The sequence below is a fragment of the Maniola jurtina genome, chromosome Z (genome assembly GCF_905333055.1).
Source record: "Maniola jurtina chromosome Z, ilManJurt1.1, whole genome shotgun sequence".
NCBI classification, from domain to species: Eukaryota; Metazoa; Arthropoda; class Insecta; order Lepidoptera; family Nymphalidae; genus Maniola; species Maniola jurtina.
In genome coordinates this window covers 14,729,291-14,750,379 of record NC_060058.1, presented here as the reverse complement: position 1 = coordinate 14,750,379, position 21,089 = coordinate 14,729,291, and the positions used below count along the sequence as shown (strand labels likewise).

The 21,089-nt window shown below is 36.3% G+C and overlaps 2 protein-coding genes across 6 annotated transcripts in view; one reads left to right on the top strand and one right to left on the bottom strand.

Annotated features, from left to right (window-relative positions):
* LOC123880248 (ras-associated and pleckstrin homology domains-containing protein 1) overlaps positions 1-6,785 on the bottom strand; it is a 127,101-nt gene extending 120,316 nt beyond the window's left edge. For 2 of the 4 annotated variants that reach the window (XM_045928262.1, XM_045928267.1), the window contains exon 1: positions 6,494-6,785. The gene's annotated coding sequence lies outside the window, so the exon portion shown is untranslated. Of the gene's footprint in view, positions 1-680; positions 879-6,493 lie in introns of those variants that run through there. The other 2 variants (XM_045928264.1, XM_045928266.1) reach the window with 2 other exon arrangements.
* Positions 6,786-19,801: 13,016 nt separating this feature from the next.
* The window catches only part of LOC123880250 (neprilysin-2), an 82,020-nt gene continuing 80,732 nt past the window's right edge, over positions 19,802-21,089 (top strand). For both annotated transcript variants that reach the window (XM_045928270.1, XM_045928269.1), the window contains exon 1: positions 19,802-20,007. In XM_045928270.1, the coding sequence (XP_045784226.1) occupies positions 19,817-20,007 (191 nt within the window). In that variant the 5' untranslated portion in view covers positions 19,802-19,816. The remainder of the gene's footprint in view (positions 20,008-21,089) is intronic.

Here is a 21,089-nt window from a genome sequence, read left to right as displayed (position 1 = left end):
GGACAGATCTTGGACAGATAGTAAACTGAAAATGCGTGTTAATTTTTTTGTGTTTGTTAGTCATTTTGTCACTATGTGCACCATCTAGGACTGGGACGGCGAATTTGGGTATATCGATATCAAATCAAAATTAATTTTCTATGTTACTACGACGGACTACGTGCAATATATAATTATCCATACTAATATTATAAATACGAAAGTGTATCTCAGTCTGTCTGTCTTTTCACGGCCCAGCAGCTTAACCGATTTTAATGAAATTTGGTACAGAGTTACCTTACATCTTGGGAGCGGATATAGGCTACTTTTATCCCGAAAAAATCAAAGAGATTCCACGGGATTCTTAAGGGCCCATCTGTTGTACTGATTTATATGAAATTTGATACAGAGGTAGCTTACGTCCTGAAAATTGACTTTTTGACTGGAAAGGCAACTTTTTACCCCGGAAAATTAAAGAGTTCCCAGATAAAGACAAATTTGATTTTAACGATAAAGTGTGTACACATCACTAAAAATAAAGCCTAAAATAAATTAATATTAAATTACGCGATAAAACGTGATTTTTGTCAGTATTACACGAGATAATTACACTTATAACATGTAAATCTTTAATTTTTAGCGATTTTCGGAATAAAAGTCGCGGTTGGTATCGATGAAATAGGTATTAAAGACTTACTTACCTATGAAAAGGCAATTCAGGAACTTGGACGCCTTCTTTCTTATATCTGGAGGCACAAAACACAGCGTCACACATTTGGTTTTTAGTTTTTATCTTAATTTTAACCCAGACTTTTGTGATTTTTAAAATTTTATAAAAACGCTGCATCAGATCCCAATGTTTTGTCTCCGACGGTGATGACTACTGTCACCAGTTACATATATATAGTGCGTTGTTGCCAGACTTATATGAGCTATCGCTTTTACCCGAACGGAGGTTCCCTGAAATAGACCGAAATAACAATACCTAGTTGACACATGGATGTACAAGAGCGGCAACAACCTATGAGGGGCTCTAGTCATAAAATTATATTTTTATGGTACTTATATTACCAAAATAGTGCCATAGATTAGCCTTTAGTTGCCTCTACTATTTACAAGTTCAAACAGTCCTTGGATTACAAAAAAGTTTTTACGAGTTAATTTCTGTGATCAACTGTTTGCAGGGTTGTTACATTGGCGTTTAAAATAATCGAAGTCCTCATATCTCCCACTGGGATCACGCTATGGGGCTCCTATAGATGTACACTAAAAAGTTTTCGGTTAAACAGTATAATATAACGTTTTCATTTAGCCTCTACCGCTCTATAAATATGCACTATGAGGCTGAAGGAAGGGCCATTGTTAAGCGGAGGTCCTTGCCCTGCCATGCCAGACAAAATTAGGTCACTCTTTATAATATTTCCTAACATTATTCTATCCTCAGGGACAGGCAGTTGGGCAATTGCAAAAAAATATATTATGGAGCACTTCTTGTTTCTGACACGTTAATGTAATGATAAAGTTGCAATGCTTCAGCTAAAGCTAGGACATATAATATTTATGCGTGATTCAATTGAGTAAAATATGGAAATTCAAGATGCGATAAGTTTTACTCTTTATTTATTTATGACTGATCAATAATATTAAAAAAGCGAAAGATTTTTTGCTAAACAGATCAATAGCTTGCTTTCTAAGTATTCTCCAATACTGTTATACCTATGTAGGTACAAATAGTGACAAAGCTAGGTTTGCACCCGGCAGTAAAGTTATCTCTTTATAAAACCCTACAATCACTTTATCTGTTTATGAAAGCCGTATTTAAATCAGTTTCATAGTTTTAAGACCTAGGCGTACAGAAACACAGACTGCGGGAAGATACTTTGTTTTATGTTATGTAGAGATGTAATAGTAGAGGTACAAGCTTTTCTATTAAAAAATACATAAACAGCACTAAAACCCGACTACTACCCGCAAACTGTTGATAGATAGCGATAGATATACTGCCGTCCTAACGAAGAGAGCAATAACTAGGTTTCGACTACTTTCGAGATATTCGCGGTTATGATTAGTTAGCTACTTACAAATCGTAATATTACATATTGCAGTTTTGATAACCAACAGAACCGAAACTACTGAAGATACAAAAAAGACGTCTAAGGCGAAAATATAGAGCTCATTTTCCTGATTACGGATATGGTCTTAAGTCAATTTGCCCAAAAATTCGACTTATTGCACTCTTTGTTAGGACGGCAGTATAGTAAAACCGTTTTTCTGTCACTCGGTGTATTTTAACATTGTACTATATTTATAATATATATGAACTCAGAATTTTTTCTCTTGCATTTGAAATCCCACTCAATAAAATAAAAATAAATTTTTTGGAGACCCCCCCCCCCCCACTTTTTTGGATGTAACATCCTTCAGCTCGATTGTTTTCGTATAAAATGTAGCCTATGTCACCAGGACTAAAATAAAGAATCGGTTGACACTTCATATATCAAAATCGGCTCAGTAGTTCAGGTGCCACGGTGGAACACGCATAAATACAAACCTACATAAATATAAGACTACTAAAATCACAACCGTTCTTTTTGGCTTCGCCATAGTCGGGTAAAAATATAGACCGAAAAATCGCTTGTCCAATGAAGTGAATACGATTGGTCACCCTAGTGCTATATTAAGATGGATCGACTATTAGCAGTCGGGAGCCGGCGACATTAATTATTACGGCTCTCCGTTGATTTCCTAAGCCCAAATAATAGTGCCCCATGTTATATTACTTGGCTTGGCTTGCTTCTATTTCCTAAAATAATTCTAGTGAGAAACTTGGAGTATTGTACCTACCAGCATTTCGTATTAAAACGTAATCCCCCGAGCACACCTAACAACAAGCTACACGAAGGCAAGGCATTCATGTTGGGAAATGGAGTTGCGGATATGGACTAGGAATCTGAATTCCTACACTTGGGTCTGAAAATTCGTAAAGCAGAAACCAAAATTTTGGCATTGGACTAATTAATAAGCGCTGAAGACATTCCTGACATTCACGATGTGCCAGTACGTCCCGTTCGCATCCTTCGGGTACGGAACTCTAAAAAATGACGATAAAATACTGAAATTAAACAACTAAGTGATAAGGGGACGAATGCACATGCATTCAGCTACGTATAAATATAGACTGCGAGTCTAAGCAATGTCATATATTTTTCTCAGCGGCGACGGCGACTGCAAAGAACTATGAATAATGTTAATGCCTTCGATTTATTGTTGGTACGTGAGCGACAATATCTTTTACCAGTCTAACATTTATTTTGTTACCGTTTATCATTTCATTACTTTTTTACAGCAGCTATAACATGCTAGTAAGAACAGATAATAATAATTTAATCTATATCGTCGCTGCGCATGCAAAATCCGTTATGTATTTTTTTAGGATTTTCGTTTTTGATATCATTTTGTTTGGAAAATTAGCCCTAAAATAGAAATTTCTCAAAGGCCATAACTTAAAAAAAACATTTTTACTATATTAATTGTTTCAAGGCATAGATAATGGAGGAATAAATCGATATATGGCTTAGTTATAGATCTAGAATAACAAAGAATAATAGGCGTAATACGTTTGTATGGCGACGCGCGTAAGAAGTGTACTCTTAATAAATTTATAAGTTTTTTTAGAAATAGATAAATAGGTTTATGTAATTTTAATTGGTACAGAAGCTATATCTAGATAGCTGGTGCCTTTGGTAATTGCTTCGAACATAGATGAAATCTAGTGCAGAATGCAGACAGTCTTAACCAGACAGAATATGGTTCCAAGGTCTCATATCTACCTACCTAGCTATCTTACATATCTACCTAGCTGCTTTGCCTATAATTGCTTATTGAAAATATTGAGTGAGAAAGACAGAGAGGCAGTTATAAATAAATAGGTAATAATCATTGTGCATCTGAGTAGCAGTTAATAGATAATTTTAGATATCTTAGAAATAGGTGATTTATATGATTTGTATCCATGAGTAATATTATATTGTCTGTCTATGCTAGACCATACACAGACAATATAATATAGGAGGAGTTTGGTTAAAATAAAATATCATTAAGTATGTGAATTGGATTCATTATTAGAGACTTCAAATTATAAGTTTACTGTTCGAATTCATATTATCATAATTATAAAACATAGCGTAGTCGTAAACATCCTCGTAGGTACACTTGGATGGAGAAATGGAGACCAACCAAAGTATAAAATTGTTACCAAAATTCGATAGATTACCTTCTGCAGGATCGGAAAGGAGGTTCTGGAGAAGTGTTTTTGAAGGTTACCTAATAGGAACGGACCAAGACAATGCTCCTGATAAAGTCAAGCTAGCACTTCTAAGATATATGATGGGTCCGGAAGCCTCAAAAGTTTACTAACCTTAAAACTACCAAAGGGCGACGTGCAGAATAATTATACATTAATTATCCTCCCAGATCCTCCCAGTAACGAAGTATTCGAGAGGTTCAAATTTAATGAAAGAAAGAAGAACCTGACGAAACGTTCAAAAATTAGTATACAGCGCTAAGAGAATTTGATAATTAATTGATAGCTAACTAGCTATGGGAAGAAGGAGAAATTTGAGGAATCATTGGAGAACCAACTTCTTAGATACAGAATCGTCCAAGGGGTGCGAGATAAAAGCCTACAAAAAAATTTACTGAAGGCAGCAAATCTATGCTGTGCAAGTGAGGCCAGTAAAATACAAGTAAAGGAAATGAATCCTACAGTAGTAGTATGAGTAGTAGAAATAGATGCAGCGAGGTCAAGTATTTTAAAAGGGAGGGTGGTGCAACTGGAAAATGCAAGATGTACAAACGAACCATAATCAATTATGTCCAAATACAGATAAAATTGGGCCACCTAGGCTAAAAGTCTAAGATTAAAGTGGTTCACATATATCTGAATCTGAATGTGTACTATGTTTCATATGCGATGAGGGTCATTCAGGAATTACTAAATGTTTAATGAAGGCTAGGTAACTATTTTATTGGCCTAATTTAATAAAGGATGTAAGTGAATTTGTTAAGAAATCTAGAACTTGTGAGAAATTTTTGCCCGCTTACAGTTCTCAACCATTATCACACTAATATTATAAAGGCGAAAGTTTGTATGTGTGTGTGTGTGTGTGTGTGTGTGTGTGTGTATGTTTGTTACTCCTTCACGCAAAAACTACTTGACGGATTTGGCTGAAATTTGGAATGGAGAAAGATAATATCCTGGATTAGCACAAAGGCTACTTTTTTCCCGGAAAATCAAAGAGTTCTCACGGGATTTCAAACCTAAATCCACGCGGGCGAAGTCGCGGGCATCGGCTAGTTACAACATAAAACTCCTAAGATAAGATTTGATAAAGGAGCTATTGATATATTAGAATTTTATCGTAAATATTTTCTTGTAATTAAAGATTATTTTTCTCACTGGTTGGAACTAATACCATTGCATGATAAGACATCAAAATCAGTGCTTGATGGGTGTCAAGAGGTTATTACATGATTTGGTTATCCTGTTGAGGTTATAGCAGATAATAATCCTTTAACTCATTTGAATGTTGTTTGAATGCTAAAAATATTTCGAATCCAATGATATTTGTATGACCATAAACAGCCCTCACTATCCTAAAAGTGACGGAATGGCTGAAAAAGCAGTCAATATTGGCAAAAATATTTTATACAAAGCTAAAGAAGATAATGTTGACTATAGAGAATTTCTTTTGTTTTACAATAACATTCCATTAGTGGGCTTAGTGTCACCATCACAAATATTAAATATTAGGATGGTGAGAACAATGGTTCTGGTGAAGGCTGATTTGTAAGAATATTCACAAATTAATTCTTGTAAGAGTCATTGTTAAAAGATAAGAAAGACAAAGTAATTCGAAGAAAGGAGGTTGAATACAGTAAAGGAGAAAAAGTAGTATACAAAACTGAAAAAGATAAATATTGGATAAAAGTGACAATTGTTAAGAAAATTTCGAAACCCAGGTCTTACTGAGTTCAGAGAGACAGGAGGGGTAGATCATCACATCGTCTGAGGAAATCCTCATCAACTAATAATATTTTTTTTGGAAGTAGTGGTACAAACTTTTTGAGTGAAGATAGTTTTGATGAGGGAGAGACCGAACAGGTACAAAAGAGTAATTCTAATGATGATGATGCGATGCAACAATATGATGATGTAACGGTTCAACACGGCTTAGATCAATCTAGACCACCAGAAGTACCTAGTAGAGTGGTTAAGCCTAGGACCATTTTACGCTTGTTATTTCCAATACTTTGAATTACTTGTAGAATAGGGAGATTATATCTTGGAGTAATATTATGTTGTCTGTGTATCTTGTAGTCTGTGGTCTAGGAGTTTGGTTAGAATAAAATGGCATTGTTTGAATTGGATTTATTATTAAAGACTTCAAATTAAAAGCTTAGTGTTTGAATTCATATTATCATAATAATAAAACAATAGGTTATAGCTACATACCTTCTTAAACGTGCCTCTTGAAACAGTTAAAACTCGTCTTGGTAGAGAGTCCTCGTGTAAACATTCACAACATTTTATCAGTATCAATTAAACACTTAGGTACAAACTACGCCGGCAAGGTCCCAGATAAAGTCCAAATGCGTCTTATCCCCAACTCAAAGTCTCATAAAGCGTATATATAAATAAACGCCAAAGCGATGCCGTTTTTTGTTCACTAAACTAATCGATGGGTATAAAATTCACCGATACACGTTTTGAAAGGCATGGCGCACGGAAACGCGGACCGATTGTCGTCTGTGCCTCTACTGCGGTCTCCGAACGGGAGTCAGTGTACTCTGAATGCCCCAAGCATTACATTTGACGACAGTATAGGACACGACTACGATACGACTTGGGTGGGAATGCATGAAATAGCGTTCGCTATTGATTTCTTGGTCTCGTTTCCATCGTATATTCAACCGAGTCGGAGTCGTACAGTGAAAAACGTTGGTCCGAAGTCGTATAGGCGGAAGCATACTATGGTTGGTAGTAATGTCGGAACGTCTGTAATATCTGCGCATTAGAATACACTTAGCGACATCTATATAAAGCACTAGAACTTTTTGGTCTTTAGCTACTAGCGCTACCTTTGTTCATTTTCAGATAAAAAGAAAACCCCTTAACTAGGTAGGAAAAGCTGGTACCTTGATTGGCAGTTAGTATTTTTGTTATTGTAGAGTAAAATCAAAAGTTTATGTTACATAATATGTAATTATAATACTTAAGTTAGTAGTGTACTGCATACAAAATATACCTAAAACTCTCTTTTAAAGAAATAAAAATGATAGAGTTTGGCTAATGAAAGATTACACAGCTTTTTTCCAAACTTTTTAGTGAGCAACCCTAAAACGTCGATTAACGTCAGCCATTTCTTATGTAAACTGTATGACAATTTTGATACTTGGTTTAAATTCGTAAAAGATATTAATAGGTATTAATTATGTTTTCTAAAATCATATCTCTTAATAGCACATAGCTCTCATACTACTATTGTAAAAGATACGATATTACATCATTGGTTATGATTTGTGATTTTAACACAAAAAATGTTTTCTTTGACAGTAAAACTGGAAGATGTATCAGGGACGTCATCGTGTCTGGGAATCGAACCCCCAACACCTTGATGAGGTATTTTGTAAAAACGGAGATGTGTGAAAACATTACTATGCTATAAATTAATCATTATAAAAGTTAAATGATTGCAAGTATCAAATTGAGTTATTCAAATTTTTTCACTAGTTTTGGGGATACCCTCCGATTTTTTCTTTACCGGCGATTTCAGTTTCATCTTTCATTAGCCAGACTCTACTTAACTCATTATTTTGCTAGTCTTTAACTAAAACTTCCCTGTGTTTTTTTTTTGTTACAGTACTGAATACTCTCTCAACGTCATCTCTCGGATATCTATAGAACCACATCAAAGCTAGATTTTTGCTTTATGTGTTTGCTGTCATGTCCCCACATGGCTCCTGTGATACAATTAGTTAATACATAGATGGCAGCAGTATGCTATTATGACTCTCCCTCCATAGACTCTATGTACAGAGCTTTAAATGTTAGTACAAGTGTAAATTAAAAATTTATAACACCCCCGACTGATGAAGGTTACAGTAACTAGAAAAGAGCTGGTAACTTTCAAACGGCTGAACCGATTTTTTTCGATTATAACTAAGAACACTCTCGATCAAGCCACCTTTCAAACAAAAAAAACTAAATTAAAATCGGTTCATTCGTTTAGGAGCTACGATGCCACAGACAGATACACAGATACACACGTCAAACTTATAACACCCCTCTTTTTGGGTCGGGGGTTAAAAATGGGTAAATGTACATAATTCAGAGCCGTATGTAAATCTAATCATAAATATATAATCTCTATTATTATAAATAGTTCGGATGTAACAGATGATCCGATTCTGGAAATTCTTTTACTGACTGATAGTTAGTTTTTCAATTTTATTTTAGTTTTAGAAGCTAAAGAACTCAAATGGCTTAGAGGTTCTGATAAAATATAAAGATTTACTTGTCGTACGTCGTATGGTTGCTATAAGTACCTACGTGTTAAATTTGAGTTATCTATCGCGCTGTCGTCGCTGGTACGTGACGATAATGATAATAATATCATTAAACGCACCTAAGTGTGCTGAACCCAATCGATAAGTTCATACCAACAAAATATCCCGAGAGGGGTAGAGTAGTGCAATCGGTTCTGTACAGACATGATCTAGTCACTGCCATCTTACTCTACCTATCCCTTGGGCTATATTGGTCACTTTGGCCTCCCTAGGAATTTTCTTATTACTCTATTATTTCTTGTTCTAGATCTAAAGTTAACCCAATTACCTATCGATTGATCTCTTAATTAATTATGCCCGACAGTAATAAATATAATAAAGTGTTATTTATATTGAAAGTTATGACCGCTGAAAAATCATTATAAAGGTCAAATTTTAAGGCACCTTCGTGCGTACAATTAAACCATATAAAAAACAGCGAAATTGCAAAAACTAATGGCTTTACGGCAAACTATTTTTAATAACGTCCCTGCGCATGCAAAATCCGTTATGTATTTTTTCTAGTAGGTATTTGCGTTTTTGATGTCATTTTGTTTGGTTTTAAAAGGTGTGTGTACATGTAAAAACCTGTTCTAGCAAGTGTGCTAGTTCAAGAGATAATATTTTTAACTATGTGAATTTTATCTAAAAGTAAAGATATCTAAGGTATCTAATTCAAAAATAATGACTAGGTAGTTTTCAAAATAATAACGTTGATTTGCGTTGACCGAACATCTCACTCTTGAGTAGGGTTTGCTCTACTATGTCTTGCCGTAAATGTTGATTTTAACATCATGCGACCATGGAGAGTACCCTTAACAAGTAAATCATGTCTTAGAAAACCAGCACTCAGCAACTCTTTAGCTAAAAACCCAAGGCAACTATTGCCTTTACTGAGTTCGAAGTTCGAACACAAGGTTCCAAGTCCCAACGCATTTGAGCTGCTCTATACTCTATAATATTATTATTTGCCTTCGTCGCCTCGCGCCACGTTGCTGCAAATATGGTGTAAATGAGTTTGTTAGGAGCGAAGCGCACTTGAGCGATGCGATGCGAGGTGGCGCGACAAATACAGTTTATAAAATAATATTATATTATATGAGTTTGTATGGAGCAAATGCGTTGACTGAAATGATTGTTCGAACATAGACAGAGGATGTTTCCACAAAACCATTTCAAATAGACAATAGCGCTACCGGCACTGCGAAATATCCGTATAGTATTTATTTTGGTTTCTTACCCTCGACCTAGACCCAGATAGGTAGTATTTTCTTACTAAGTAAAGTTCGTTTAGGGTTCCGTAGGTAGGTACCTGAAGGGTGCCAACGGGACCCTATTAATAAGACTCCGCTGTTCGTCCTTCCTCGGTCCGTCTGTCCGCCCGTCCATCCGTCCGTCTGTCAGCGGGCTGTATCTACTAGGCTATCACGCCTTTTATGGCCCCGTTAGTTTAACATCCTACACAATTTTTTTTGTAAGTACAGTAGAGACTCGATATTCCGGACCTCAGTCATCCGGATTCGCGATTATCCGGATCGCCAACCATTGTGTATGCTAAATGACATTTACCAAATATTTTAAACTAAATTAAAAATGAATTTTAATAATTATAGAAAATATGTATGCTAGGAGACACATAATATGTACTTACGTACGAAAATGTACCTATATTCTTTTAATAAGCATTGATTTTTGTTGATAAGTTCGACTTGTATTTGTTGTTTTGAATAAAGACCTATACATTATGTGTTAATAATATGCACCATAATTATGTACAAAAATCGCTTTTCTTCACACATTCAATTATCCGGATTTATGACAACGATTAGTCCGGTTAATCGAGTTTCTACTGTATAAAAAATTGATTTGTAGTATGTTTGTATCAAAACATTAAGTAGATCTATTAATACAAACATTATCTAATAATTATTATTGGTTTAATATCTATTGTAGAGTAATGAATTAATTATCACTACGTTACGTCTCGTACTTAGTCGGGTAGGTACGAGATCTATCGCGTGTAAACATACTATAGTATTTTCCCCATTTTAGCGCTGAAACTGTCGTGAGTGATAGTTAAGCTGTGTCTAGGGTTCTAGGTAGCTGTGGCAACGGGACCCTTATTACTAAGAATCTGCTGTTCGTCCGTCCGTCCATCTGTCCGTCTGCCTGTCGGCGGCTTTATCTCTTGAACCATAATAGCTTAGTCGAGAGTTGAAATTTTCTCAGAATATGTATTTCTATTGCCGTTAAAATAACAAATAATAAAAACTTCAAAATGGCCGCCGAAAAAATTTAAAAGTGTAAATAAGTATTTCTTGTACGATGGTAAGGAACCCTTCGTGTGCGAGTTCGACTCCCACTTGGCTGATTTTAGAAATGGTAAGTGATGATGTTGCCTAAAATGGGATGCGTTTTCCTAGAACGTGCTTATTTACTCTTGTTTTAAAGATACCCGGATTGTATGATAGAAACTCTGATCTCGGAAGAGAATTCCAGAATCCAAACCCTAGGCATAAGGGCATAAGATGTGATAAGCATGCGTATGAGGTCTCAAGGTGCTGGAATAGCAACCTCGTACTGAAAGGTTCAGGCTTGCTTAAGGTTTTTAAATATTCCTAGGGAATCCTTTATTTTCTCGAGATAAACTGTAGTCAAGACCACTTCTTGCACCTCTACAGACAATCTCATTTCAATTATTTGTAAAGGTATAGTATTTCTTACGGAGTGTGAGTAGGTTTGTTATAAGAGCAAACTAATTTTATAGTTCCAATTTATCAGGTTTCTTCAATCAATAACCCTAGGAGCTTTACTGATTGTCATAATCATAATCATCACTATCAACTTATATCCGGCTCACTACGTGTCACTACTGAGTACGGGTCTCTCTCATAATGAGAAGGGTTTGGGCATAGTCATGGGCATGTGCGTAGATGGGCAAGTGCGGATTAGAATTGAATAGAATAGAATAGATTTTTATTCAAATAAACTTTAACAAGTGCTTTTGGATCGTCAAAATAATTTACCACTGGTTCGGATTGCCGTTCCTACCGAGGAGAACCAGCAAGAAACTCGACGGATTGACAGAATTTACAGACCTTTGAGAACATTATGGAGAGCTCTAGGCATGCCGAATTCTTTACGATATTTTACATAACTGTTAAAGCAATCGCGCGCTCTTGGAAAGGCCTATGTCCAGAAGTGGAAGCATATAGGCTAATGGAATAGATTGGAGCAATCTAGGGTGGACCCCTACACATGGGTCATGGCAACGCATTCGATGGCTGCTGCGTGTGAACTGACACAAGAAATCAGGCCTATGGCACTACACACGAGCAGGGCGGCGGTTGCCAGAATCTAGGAGAACCAGATCCTGCCGGTCGTTCTAGGATCCGATCTAGAATGACTCTACACACGACATGTTTACGGCAATCTAGAACTTTTACACCCTAAATCGGCCCTGCCGTAATGTCGTCAGTAGTACCTTGAAGATGAAATTACTGCGAGGAATTACATTGTGTTAGCAACCCACTTTAGATGCGTAAGTATGTTAAATATCTACCTAAGTATTGAGTATTTGTCATAGGTTGCATCCATGTTGCACCCCATTACAATAACCAGTGATGGCGTGTAGCAGTGTAGGCTTTATCCTCCGTGTTTTATTTAAAATACTAGAGAATGCCCGCGACTTCGTCCGCGTTGATTTAGGTTTTTAAACATCCCGTGGGAACTGTTTGATTTTCCGGGATGGAAAGTTGACTATGTCAATTACAGGGACGCAAGCTACCTAGGTACCAAATTTCATACGAATCGATCAGGCGGCTGAGTACTTAGTAATCTCGTGGGAACTGTTTATTTTTCCGGGATAAAAAGTAGCCTATGTCCTTCCCCGGAATATATCCTAAGTCTGTACAAAATTTCATTAAAATTGGTTCAGCGGTTGAGCCGTGAAAGCGTAGCAGACAGACAAACAGACAGACAGACACACTTTCGCATTTATAATATTAGTAAGTATGGATAATCTACATTCTACATATTATAATGTAAATCGCTTTACGAAAATAACTTTACCGTTCAGTGTCTCGATCATTTTGCATACTCATTAGAGTTCACTTGGAAGACACTCGCGGAAGCAAATAGATAGTTCATTAGAATGCTGTGTACATCCGAATGTGGTTTCCGAGTCCTTTGTTTTCAATGCTGAGGATAATGCGGCCTTTACTCAATTACTTTATTAGTTATAGGGAATTACTAACTTATCTTCAGATTTGGTCATTTACATAATTTAATTATAATTGAAAACACGCGTCATGTAATTTAAAAGACATCAGCAGGTAGGTAAGATACACCGTAGATTTTCAAAATTCAAAAAAAAAAAATTAAATTATTTTTATTCAATTAGACTTTTACAAGTACTTTTGAATCGTCAAAATAATCTACCACTGGTTCCGAATGCCGTTCCTACCGAGAAGAACTTCAACAGAGAAGACAAAGTTCCGTAAGAATTTAGTACTATCTATGTCTTTTATTTATTTATTCAAATGCAAGCTAGTCCTTATCTGCAGTCTCACCTGGTGGTAAATGATGATGCAGTCTAAGATGGAAGCAAGCTGAAAGGAGTATGGCAGTTTTTGTTAAACCCATAAGTACTCCTTTGGTTTCTACACGGCATCGCACCAGAACGCTCAATCGCTTGGCGGCATGGCTTTGTTGGTAGGGTGGTAACAAGCGACGGCCGAAGCCTCCCACCAAACCAGACCAGAAATTTAGATAAGTATTATAAAATTCCAAACCCCTGCCGGGAATCAAACCCGGGACCTCCCAATTGTAAACCACAGAGCTCACCACTGCGCCAGAGAGGCCGTCAAAACATGTCCACTGATTTTCCCTGAAAGTCCCTACCACTGTCTATTGGGACTGTTGTATGAATGAAGGAATGAACGAATGTCTCAAGTACAACGGTGACTCCACCAAACATAACTCACAATATTTAAATACTAGCTGGTTCGCGTGGATGCAGGTTTTTTAAAATTCCCATGGGAACTCTCTGATTTTCCGGGATAAAAAGTATCATATGTGCTAATACAGGGTATAATCTATCTCCATTCTAAATATCAGCCCAATCCGTCCAGTAGTTTTTGCGTGAAGGAGTAACACACTCACACACACACATACAAACATTCTCCTTTATAATATTAGTGTGATGATTCAGGGCTTTCACAAATTATTTTTATTTGTAGCTCAAGCAAATCAGCTGAGCTGATCACCTATTTCCGTCAAAACATAACACAAAATACAGACCAAACCTATGATAATGGCTGAATTAGTGTAGGCAATATAAGGCCAAGGCAAGAACCTTAGTTGGTAATTACCCCTATGACATATACTTGAAAAACATTTATAATAATTTATGTTATAGGGGCTGATATGAATTGATGCAAGCAGCTGAGATACAACTTGGAACGATAACTTCAAACTTGGAGCAAAACTTCTTGAGTCTAACCGCCATTCAATCCTCATTTAAAACTAGATGGTGCCCACGATTTTGTCCTCGTGGATTAAGGTTTTTAAAAATCCCAAAGGAACTGTTTTCCTGGATAAAAAGTAGCCTATCTCCGTCCCCGGGAGGTAACAAATTGCATCAAAATCGGTTCGTAGCTAGCAGAGAGAAAGACGTACTTTCCCATTTATAATATTAAGTATGGATACTAAATAATATAATATATTATAGTATGGATTATAGTATAGTATTAGTACGGATAATTACTACAGATGCTTCTACTCTTGGCCTCATTTTACACTGGCATCACATGATATACTCGTATCTACAGTAATTAGGTGTGGATCCATTGATGTTGAAAGCGCCACTTGGGTCTCTTTCTGTATCGTATTCCACATTGTGATTGGATACGGTAGTTATTGGAACAAGTGTAAATTAAAAATTTATAACACCCCCGACAAGTGAAGGCTACAGTAAGTAGAAAAAAGCTGATAACTTTCAAACGGCTGAACCGATTTTCTTGGATGATAGCTAAGAACACTCTCGATCAAGCCACCTTTCAAACAAAAAAATTTAATTTAAAATCGGTTCATTAGTTTAGGAGCTACGATGCCACAGACAGATACACAGATACACACGTCAAACTTATAACACCCCTCTTTTTGGGTCGGGGGTTAATAAAATACTGTATCAGTTTATAATTAAGACTGGGAAAGCTTTAAGTTTTATTGTAACGTTTTGTAACATCGATATAGAATCTAATTCAACTCCAATTTAATTAATATCTTATTTTTTTTTTTTTTTTTATTGAAAATATTACAATAAAACTTAAAGCTAGCCTTATCTAATTACTATACAAATCATGCCCGCGTGGAATGGTGCCAAGAATACTGGCTGCATTTCCGCGTTGGACAGCCAGGCTGATCCGTTGCGCAAAAAATGAGCCAGCCCTTCTGTCACCCGATGAGGCTATTAAAAGCGGTGAAATGTCTCGTAAAAATTTCTTTGCACTAATTTCTTATTTTTAATTAAATTAGATTTGGATTGCTTATCGGTAAACGCAATACTTGCAAGATTGTATCTACAATATATCTTTAGCGAAAACTGTGAATACCGTTAAGTAAATTTACATAATTGCTAACCATGTTATTTGATCAGAACATAATATTATGAGGACAACCTATGCAAAATGACGTGCGTAATTGTTTGATCGTTTTTATGAAAACCCACAAAAATCGATCGTGCAGGGCCAGCGCTGCACCACACATTTTCCAAGCGCACTGCCCAATGATGCCTTCTTATTCAAAAGACTCCTCAGTGCTTGACGATCATTAAGTCATCGAACAGTGCGTGTTTTCTCTACGTGATTAATTCAAAAATGAGGAGATCCGTAGGAGACCAGAGTAACCGATACAGCTCTATGGGTTGCGATGTTGAAGTCGTAATAAGCAGAGCACATATTTCGAAAAACCATAGACGTTGGAGTCCCAAGGAGCTGGAATGGCGAACTTGTACCGGAAAGCGCAGAGTTGGAAAGATGTCCCACTAGGACTGGATTCAGGAGGTGCCAAGCCGTGGCGTATGGAAGTTCTTACAAGAGACATAAGTCCAGTAGTGGCCGTCTTTCGGTTCACGATTATGATAATGACAAGGCAAGATAATTTTTTTATTGGTATACATTTATTCTGAACATCTAAAATCTAAATTCTTAAAACGATGAACCTATACCCTTAAAAAATATAATACCATACCTAACTAAAATAAATTATTAAAAGAAGTCCCTTTAGGCAAGGTTGCGAAGATACTGGCAGCGTTCCCCCTTTCAATGGCTAGACTAATTCTTTGTCCGAGGTAGCTGCCAGCTCTTCGGTCTCCTGTGATGTCGACTAATCTTTTTGATATTTCCCTAAAAAGCCTTATAGCGCTAGGACCCCACGGATCAAGGGTCTCCACGCCGAGTGGGACAAAATCATATTCGGAGCCTAGACCCCTGTATTTGCAAACTTATAAATAATTAATTTATCTTATGACGAACTTCTCACAATCCTATTTTGTCTAAGATTCGGTGACAATGGGATGGGACGAATCCCGTTACTCGTTTATTTACTGCGGCGAAGAGATTAGCATTAATAACGGTATTCTACACAATTGAACTTTAATACAAACCCGAATGACAACATGTGCCAAAAGTTTTTTGACCCCTTTTATATTTATTCATTCGTTTAGTAACTAATTTTATGTGTGTATCGAGCTTGATATAATATTAAAATCGTGTAAATAAAATGGTAGGTATATGCTTGATTAACGTACAACACAATTGAGGAGATTTTACCCTATTTTTCCCTATATCGTACTATGTTTTTAAGACCAAAATGGCAATGTACCACATTCCCATTATTCCATAGCTCTGCGGAATGATTAGCTAACTCAGTGTCTAACACTCAATGATAGCCACCGAACTCATTTGACATTGCTTGGTTCTAGATTGCTGCTAGACCGTCTCGCGTCGAGTGAAATCAAAATAATTGTTCATAGAAAAACTTCAATGGATTAAAAATAAATGTTAAATAAGTTCGGTGGCCATCACTCATTGTTAGACACTCAGCTTTATATCGCTGACATAAACCTGTCTCGTTTTAACTGAAACTTAAGTCTGAGCAAAGTAAAAGTAACTAGGTACGCTTTAATAGGTATCTCAGCCTTAGCAATCAGCCCGCTGAAGCGTGGTTCTCATGCAAAATAAGAACGCCGACTCAACACTTTTCACACGCATTGCCTGAGGAAGCGACATAAAGTCTAGTTTTGACAAAGCATATAAATAGATTACTGTTGTTAAGCAATGTTGATCCAAATCGGTAACTTGATGGGTGACCGACTCTTTGGCCTTTACACCTAGAGGAAAGCTAGCCTTATCTAATTACTATACAAATCATGTCCGCGTGGAATGGTGCCAAGAATACTGGCTGCATTTCCGCGTTGGACAGCCAGGCTGATCCGTTGCGCAAAAAATGAGCCAGCCCTTCTGTCACCCGATGAGGCTATTAAAGGCGGTGAAATGTCTCGTAAAAATTTTTTTGCTCTTAGACTCCATTGCCCCAGGGTCTCCACGGCAAACGGAACAAAAATGTAACTCTCAATAAGAGAGGCATACTTGCGCCGCTTGCCGTTTTCAGCCATTTCTGCTGCGGCTCCCGGTCTTGATGCTGTCTCCCTGATATGACACGGGACCAATGTGTCAACGCACGTTGCGTCCCACATTAGCGCCCGTCCCCGTTCCCAGGGAACCAGCGTCAAACCATCAGATCTCTTGCCATCATACCGACTAATCTCTGCCGGCTCAATGAGCGCAGGAACGTCTATGGTGGCAAGAGCCCTTTTGATCGTGTCGTTAAGAGAACCATGCCTAAATAGCCTACCAGCGCTCCTTTGGCAAGAGAGTCCGTGGATTCCAAATTTATCAACCTCTTAAATTAATATATCATACTTATTAATTAAATTAATATATCATACTTTTTAAATTATGTAAAACGCTTTTTCAAAAAGTGGGATATCTATCTGTACTTTATTTACCCTATCGGTTCCTCTAACTAACCATTGCCATTTCCGATTCGGAACCCGTCAGTTATATCGGTTACTCTGGTTCTTCTACAGATATCCTTGTTTCTGACTTGATTACCTGAACAAAAACTCCGAGCACAAGTCTCTCCATCGCCCATGAGTGACTCAGTTTTCTTTTCTGGATTTTTTTTCGTACCTACCCAGGTATCTGAAAAAAATTAAGAGGGCTCTCTCCGTCACTCGTTTCATACAATCGTAGTTCCAATTTCATTTGAATATTAAGCAACCAAAGTCCATGAAATTCTGCAGACATATTCTAGAAATTAATATCTGTGTCTGTGGTTTTCCAGATTTCCGTTAAAATATTCGGTTTTAAAGTTAAGCGGTCTTAAAAATTTTCATACAAATCTTTGAGCCCCTGTAATTTTAAAACTACATATTTTTAGAAAAATCTAAAACACCACAGACACAGATATTAGTTTCTAGAATATGTCTGCAAAATTTCATTGACTCTGGTTGCTTAATATTCAAATGAAATTGGAACTACGATTGTATGAAACGAGTGACGGAGAGAGCCCTGTTAAGAGGACGCTGGAAGAGGTACCTACTTAGAAATATCGATCGTTTTTGCAATATTATTTATTTAAAAAAAAGGTTCATTATAAAAATGATACCTATAAGTTAATAAATGGTATCACAATCAAAAATATTGTTTATCAATTTTATTTTTATTATTATAAAACTTAAGGTTTACATAATCCCAACTTTTTTCTTTTGGATAATTACCTACTGTTCCTTTTCATTTATACTTCTCTTATCGCCAAGGGTCACCGGTAGAGATCTCTTATAGAGATTTTCTCCTTTCCACTTCTTATCTTTTTCTTTTAACTGTTACAAGTTTTTGGTACTTACTTACTATGAATAAAAAAGTTCCACTATGGAAAAAATGTAAAGAAAATAACTCTTTGATTTATATATTTAGTTTTCTATATTAAATGGTTACATCCGTACATGGTACTTGAAATTAACAACTACAAATATTGCTGTTAATGTTATGTTATGTTAGTGTAATATAAGAACGGACAAGTCATCATTAATAGTTTAGACTTGGAGGATCGGAAGCGGATTTTCAGATTTTCGGTTTCCAAACTCAATAATATAATAATACAAGGTTGCATATAGGCAACCATATTATGTATTATGGCAAAATAAACGATTTTAATGAGTTATGACCCTCAGGTAGATTACGTTGTAAGTTTTAACGAATAATATTACGAAACCGCACAAAATTACGATATACCCCAATATCCGATATGAGGGGTGATCGAGGAGGAAATTGAATGCAAAGAGTGTAAGGATAATAATTTACAATATAAATGAGGAGCTGGCGAACGAAACGGTGTAAATGGCACAAAAAAAAAATTACAAGAGGAGCAAAAAATTTAAATGAAAAAACTTTACTGTAATTGTACCGTTTTGATAAATCACGAACTTTTTAGCACAGTTTTAACCCTATTTTGCTTGAAAATATGTTCTTTGCATTGAGTGATTGAAAACACGAACTTTGGACTCAATTTCAGTGCAGTTCAAGGCCGGTTTTCTTGGAAATGAGTTCTAATTTGCAGTGCAGTGCAATGATTTGCAGTGATTCGATGTGCAATGACCACAAGTGTACATTAAAAAATAACACCCCGACAAGTGAAGGTTACAGTAATAACTAGAAAAGAGCTGATTGATATCTTTCAAACGGCTGAACTGATTTTCTTGGATTATACCTAAGAACACTCTTGATCAAGCCACCTTTCAAACAAAAAAACTAAATTAAAATCGGTTCATTAGTTTAGGAGCTACGATGTCACAGACAGATACACACGTCAAACTTATAACATCCCTCTTTTTGGGTCGGGGGTTAAAAACGTCCGGATTGGAATATAAAGAACTTGGATCAGAAGTGTATGATCTCAGAGTTTTGTTCGCCTGCTCCTCGTTATCAATCCTGCCGACTTCCGACCGACTAGGAGGCTGGCGTCCTAACCACTACGCTTACCAACGCTTTAATTAATAAGTAATATCCGTATCTAAATCGGCAACAAATTGAAAATTTGTAGGGTTGGTTGTGTGGGTCGTGGGACAAGAAAATCTGCCGAGAAGGGGAAATGTATATAAAAGTGAATGACGAGCGAGCGCGCGACCCAGTCGCACCGCGTTCGAGCATTAGCGGTCACGGCACCAGGTAAACCCACGGCCGAACAGCCGCTCTCAAGCACCGGTCACTCAGTTCGCGATTCGCGCCTAGCCCACACCGGCTACACAGCACACACGCGACTCAATCCACCCATCTCCCGCTTTCCCGTCTCCATGAGGTGAGCCATGTTATTTCTGTAATTTTATTATTATTGCTGTGCGACGCGAATAAAACACATATTTTTTTCTTCTTGTTTGCTCTATTTACAAATTAAATAGGTTCGTCACGCAATTAAACAACACTATGTCTGAAGAATTTCATGCGGTGTGCGCCAAATTTGTTTTATGTTAAAAACTCTTTATATATTAAAATTCGGCTCCCATTTGTTTGTGTTAGCAAAACTCGAAAAATAGTAGATGACTTGAAATTTTTAACACCACGTTACATTTCTATATACTTAGGAATGTTTTTATACACTTACCTTTTATCTCGAAGCTCCCTTTAGAACTGAATAATAAGGCTGAGTGGTCGGATTTACTTAGCTAGTTTTTATTTAATAAATGTGAATTGTAACTACAGGATGTGAAAGCAAACCCGCTTATTTCGTAATGCTAAATGTACCTTCTCTCAGCAAAACTTTGCCACAAGTAAATTTTTCTTTGAATTAAAATATTTTGCCCACCGAAAGTTTCAATTTCAAAAAACATAATCTTTTGTTTGAACTGCTAATTGAAAGTAAATAACAATAGTTTGTGCGATCACAACTGCGTTAGTTTACTAGTAGACGGTATAAGATCTTTTAAAATTAAAGTTTTTCTTAATAAATATTTTTGTTACAGCAGTATTTTTGTCTGTTGTGTTTGAAATCTCCGATCGTTGTTGTTTCAAATTAATACTATTTGATATTATAAATAACTCTACATTCGTAACAAAAATGCTTATTATGCTTTGCGTTTAACTATCGGTAAACATTATCAAAATATCCAATCCAATAATATACTATTATAATTTTTAGTAGAAAACAAACAAAAACAAGGAAAAAAAAACGTAAATCACAAATTCCTTCGCCATACCCATCATCTAATATATTATATTTAAATTATCATGTGTGTTGTCATTGTGTGTATTTGTTATTAAGAATTTGTCTCCAAACTGGTTAAAGTGCGAGTCTACTACGTAGAATGTAAAGAAAGAGTTTGCCTTAAAGTTTATTAACTTATAATTCCTTCAAACTATGCTTGCGGAGTCCTTACTTTGTAT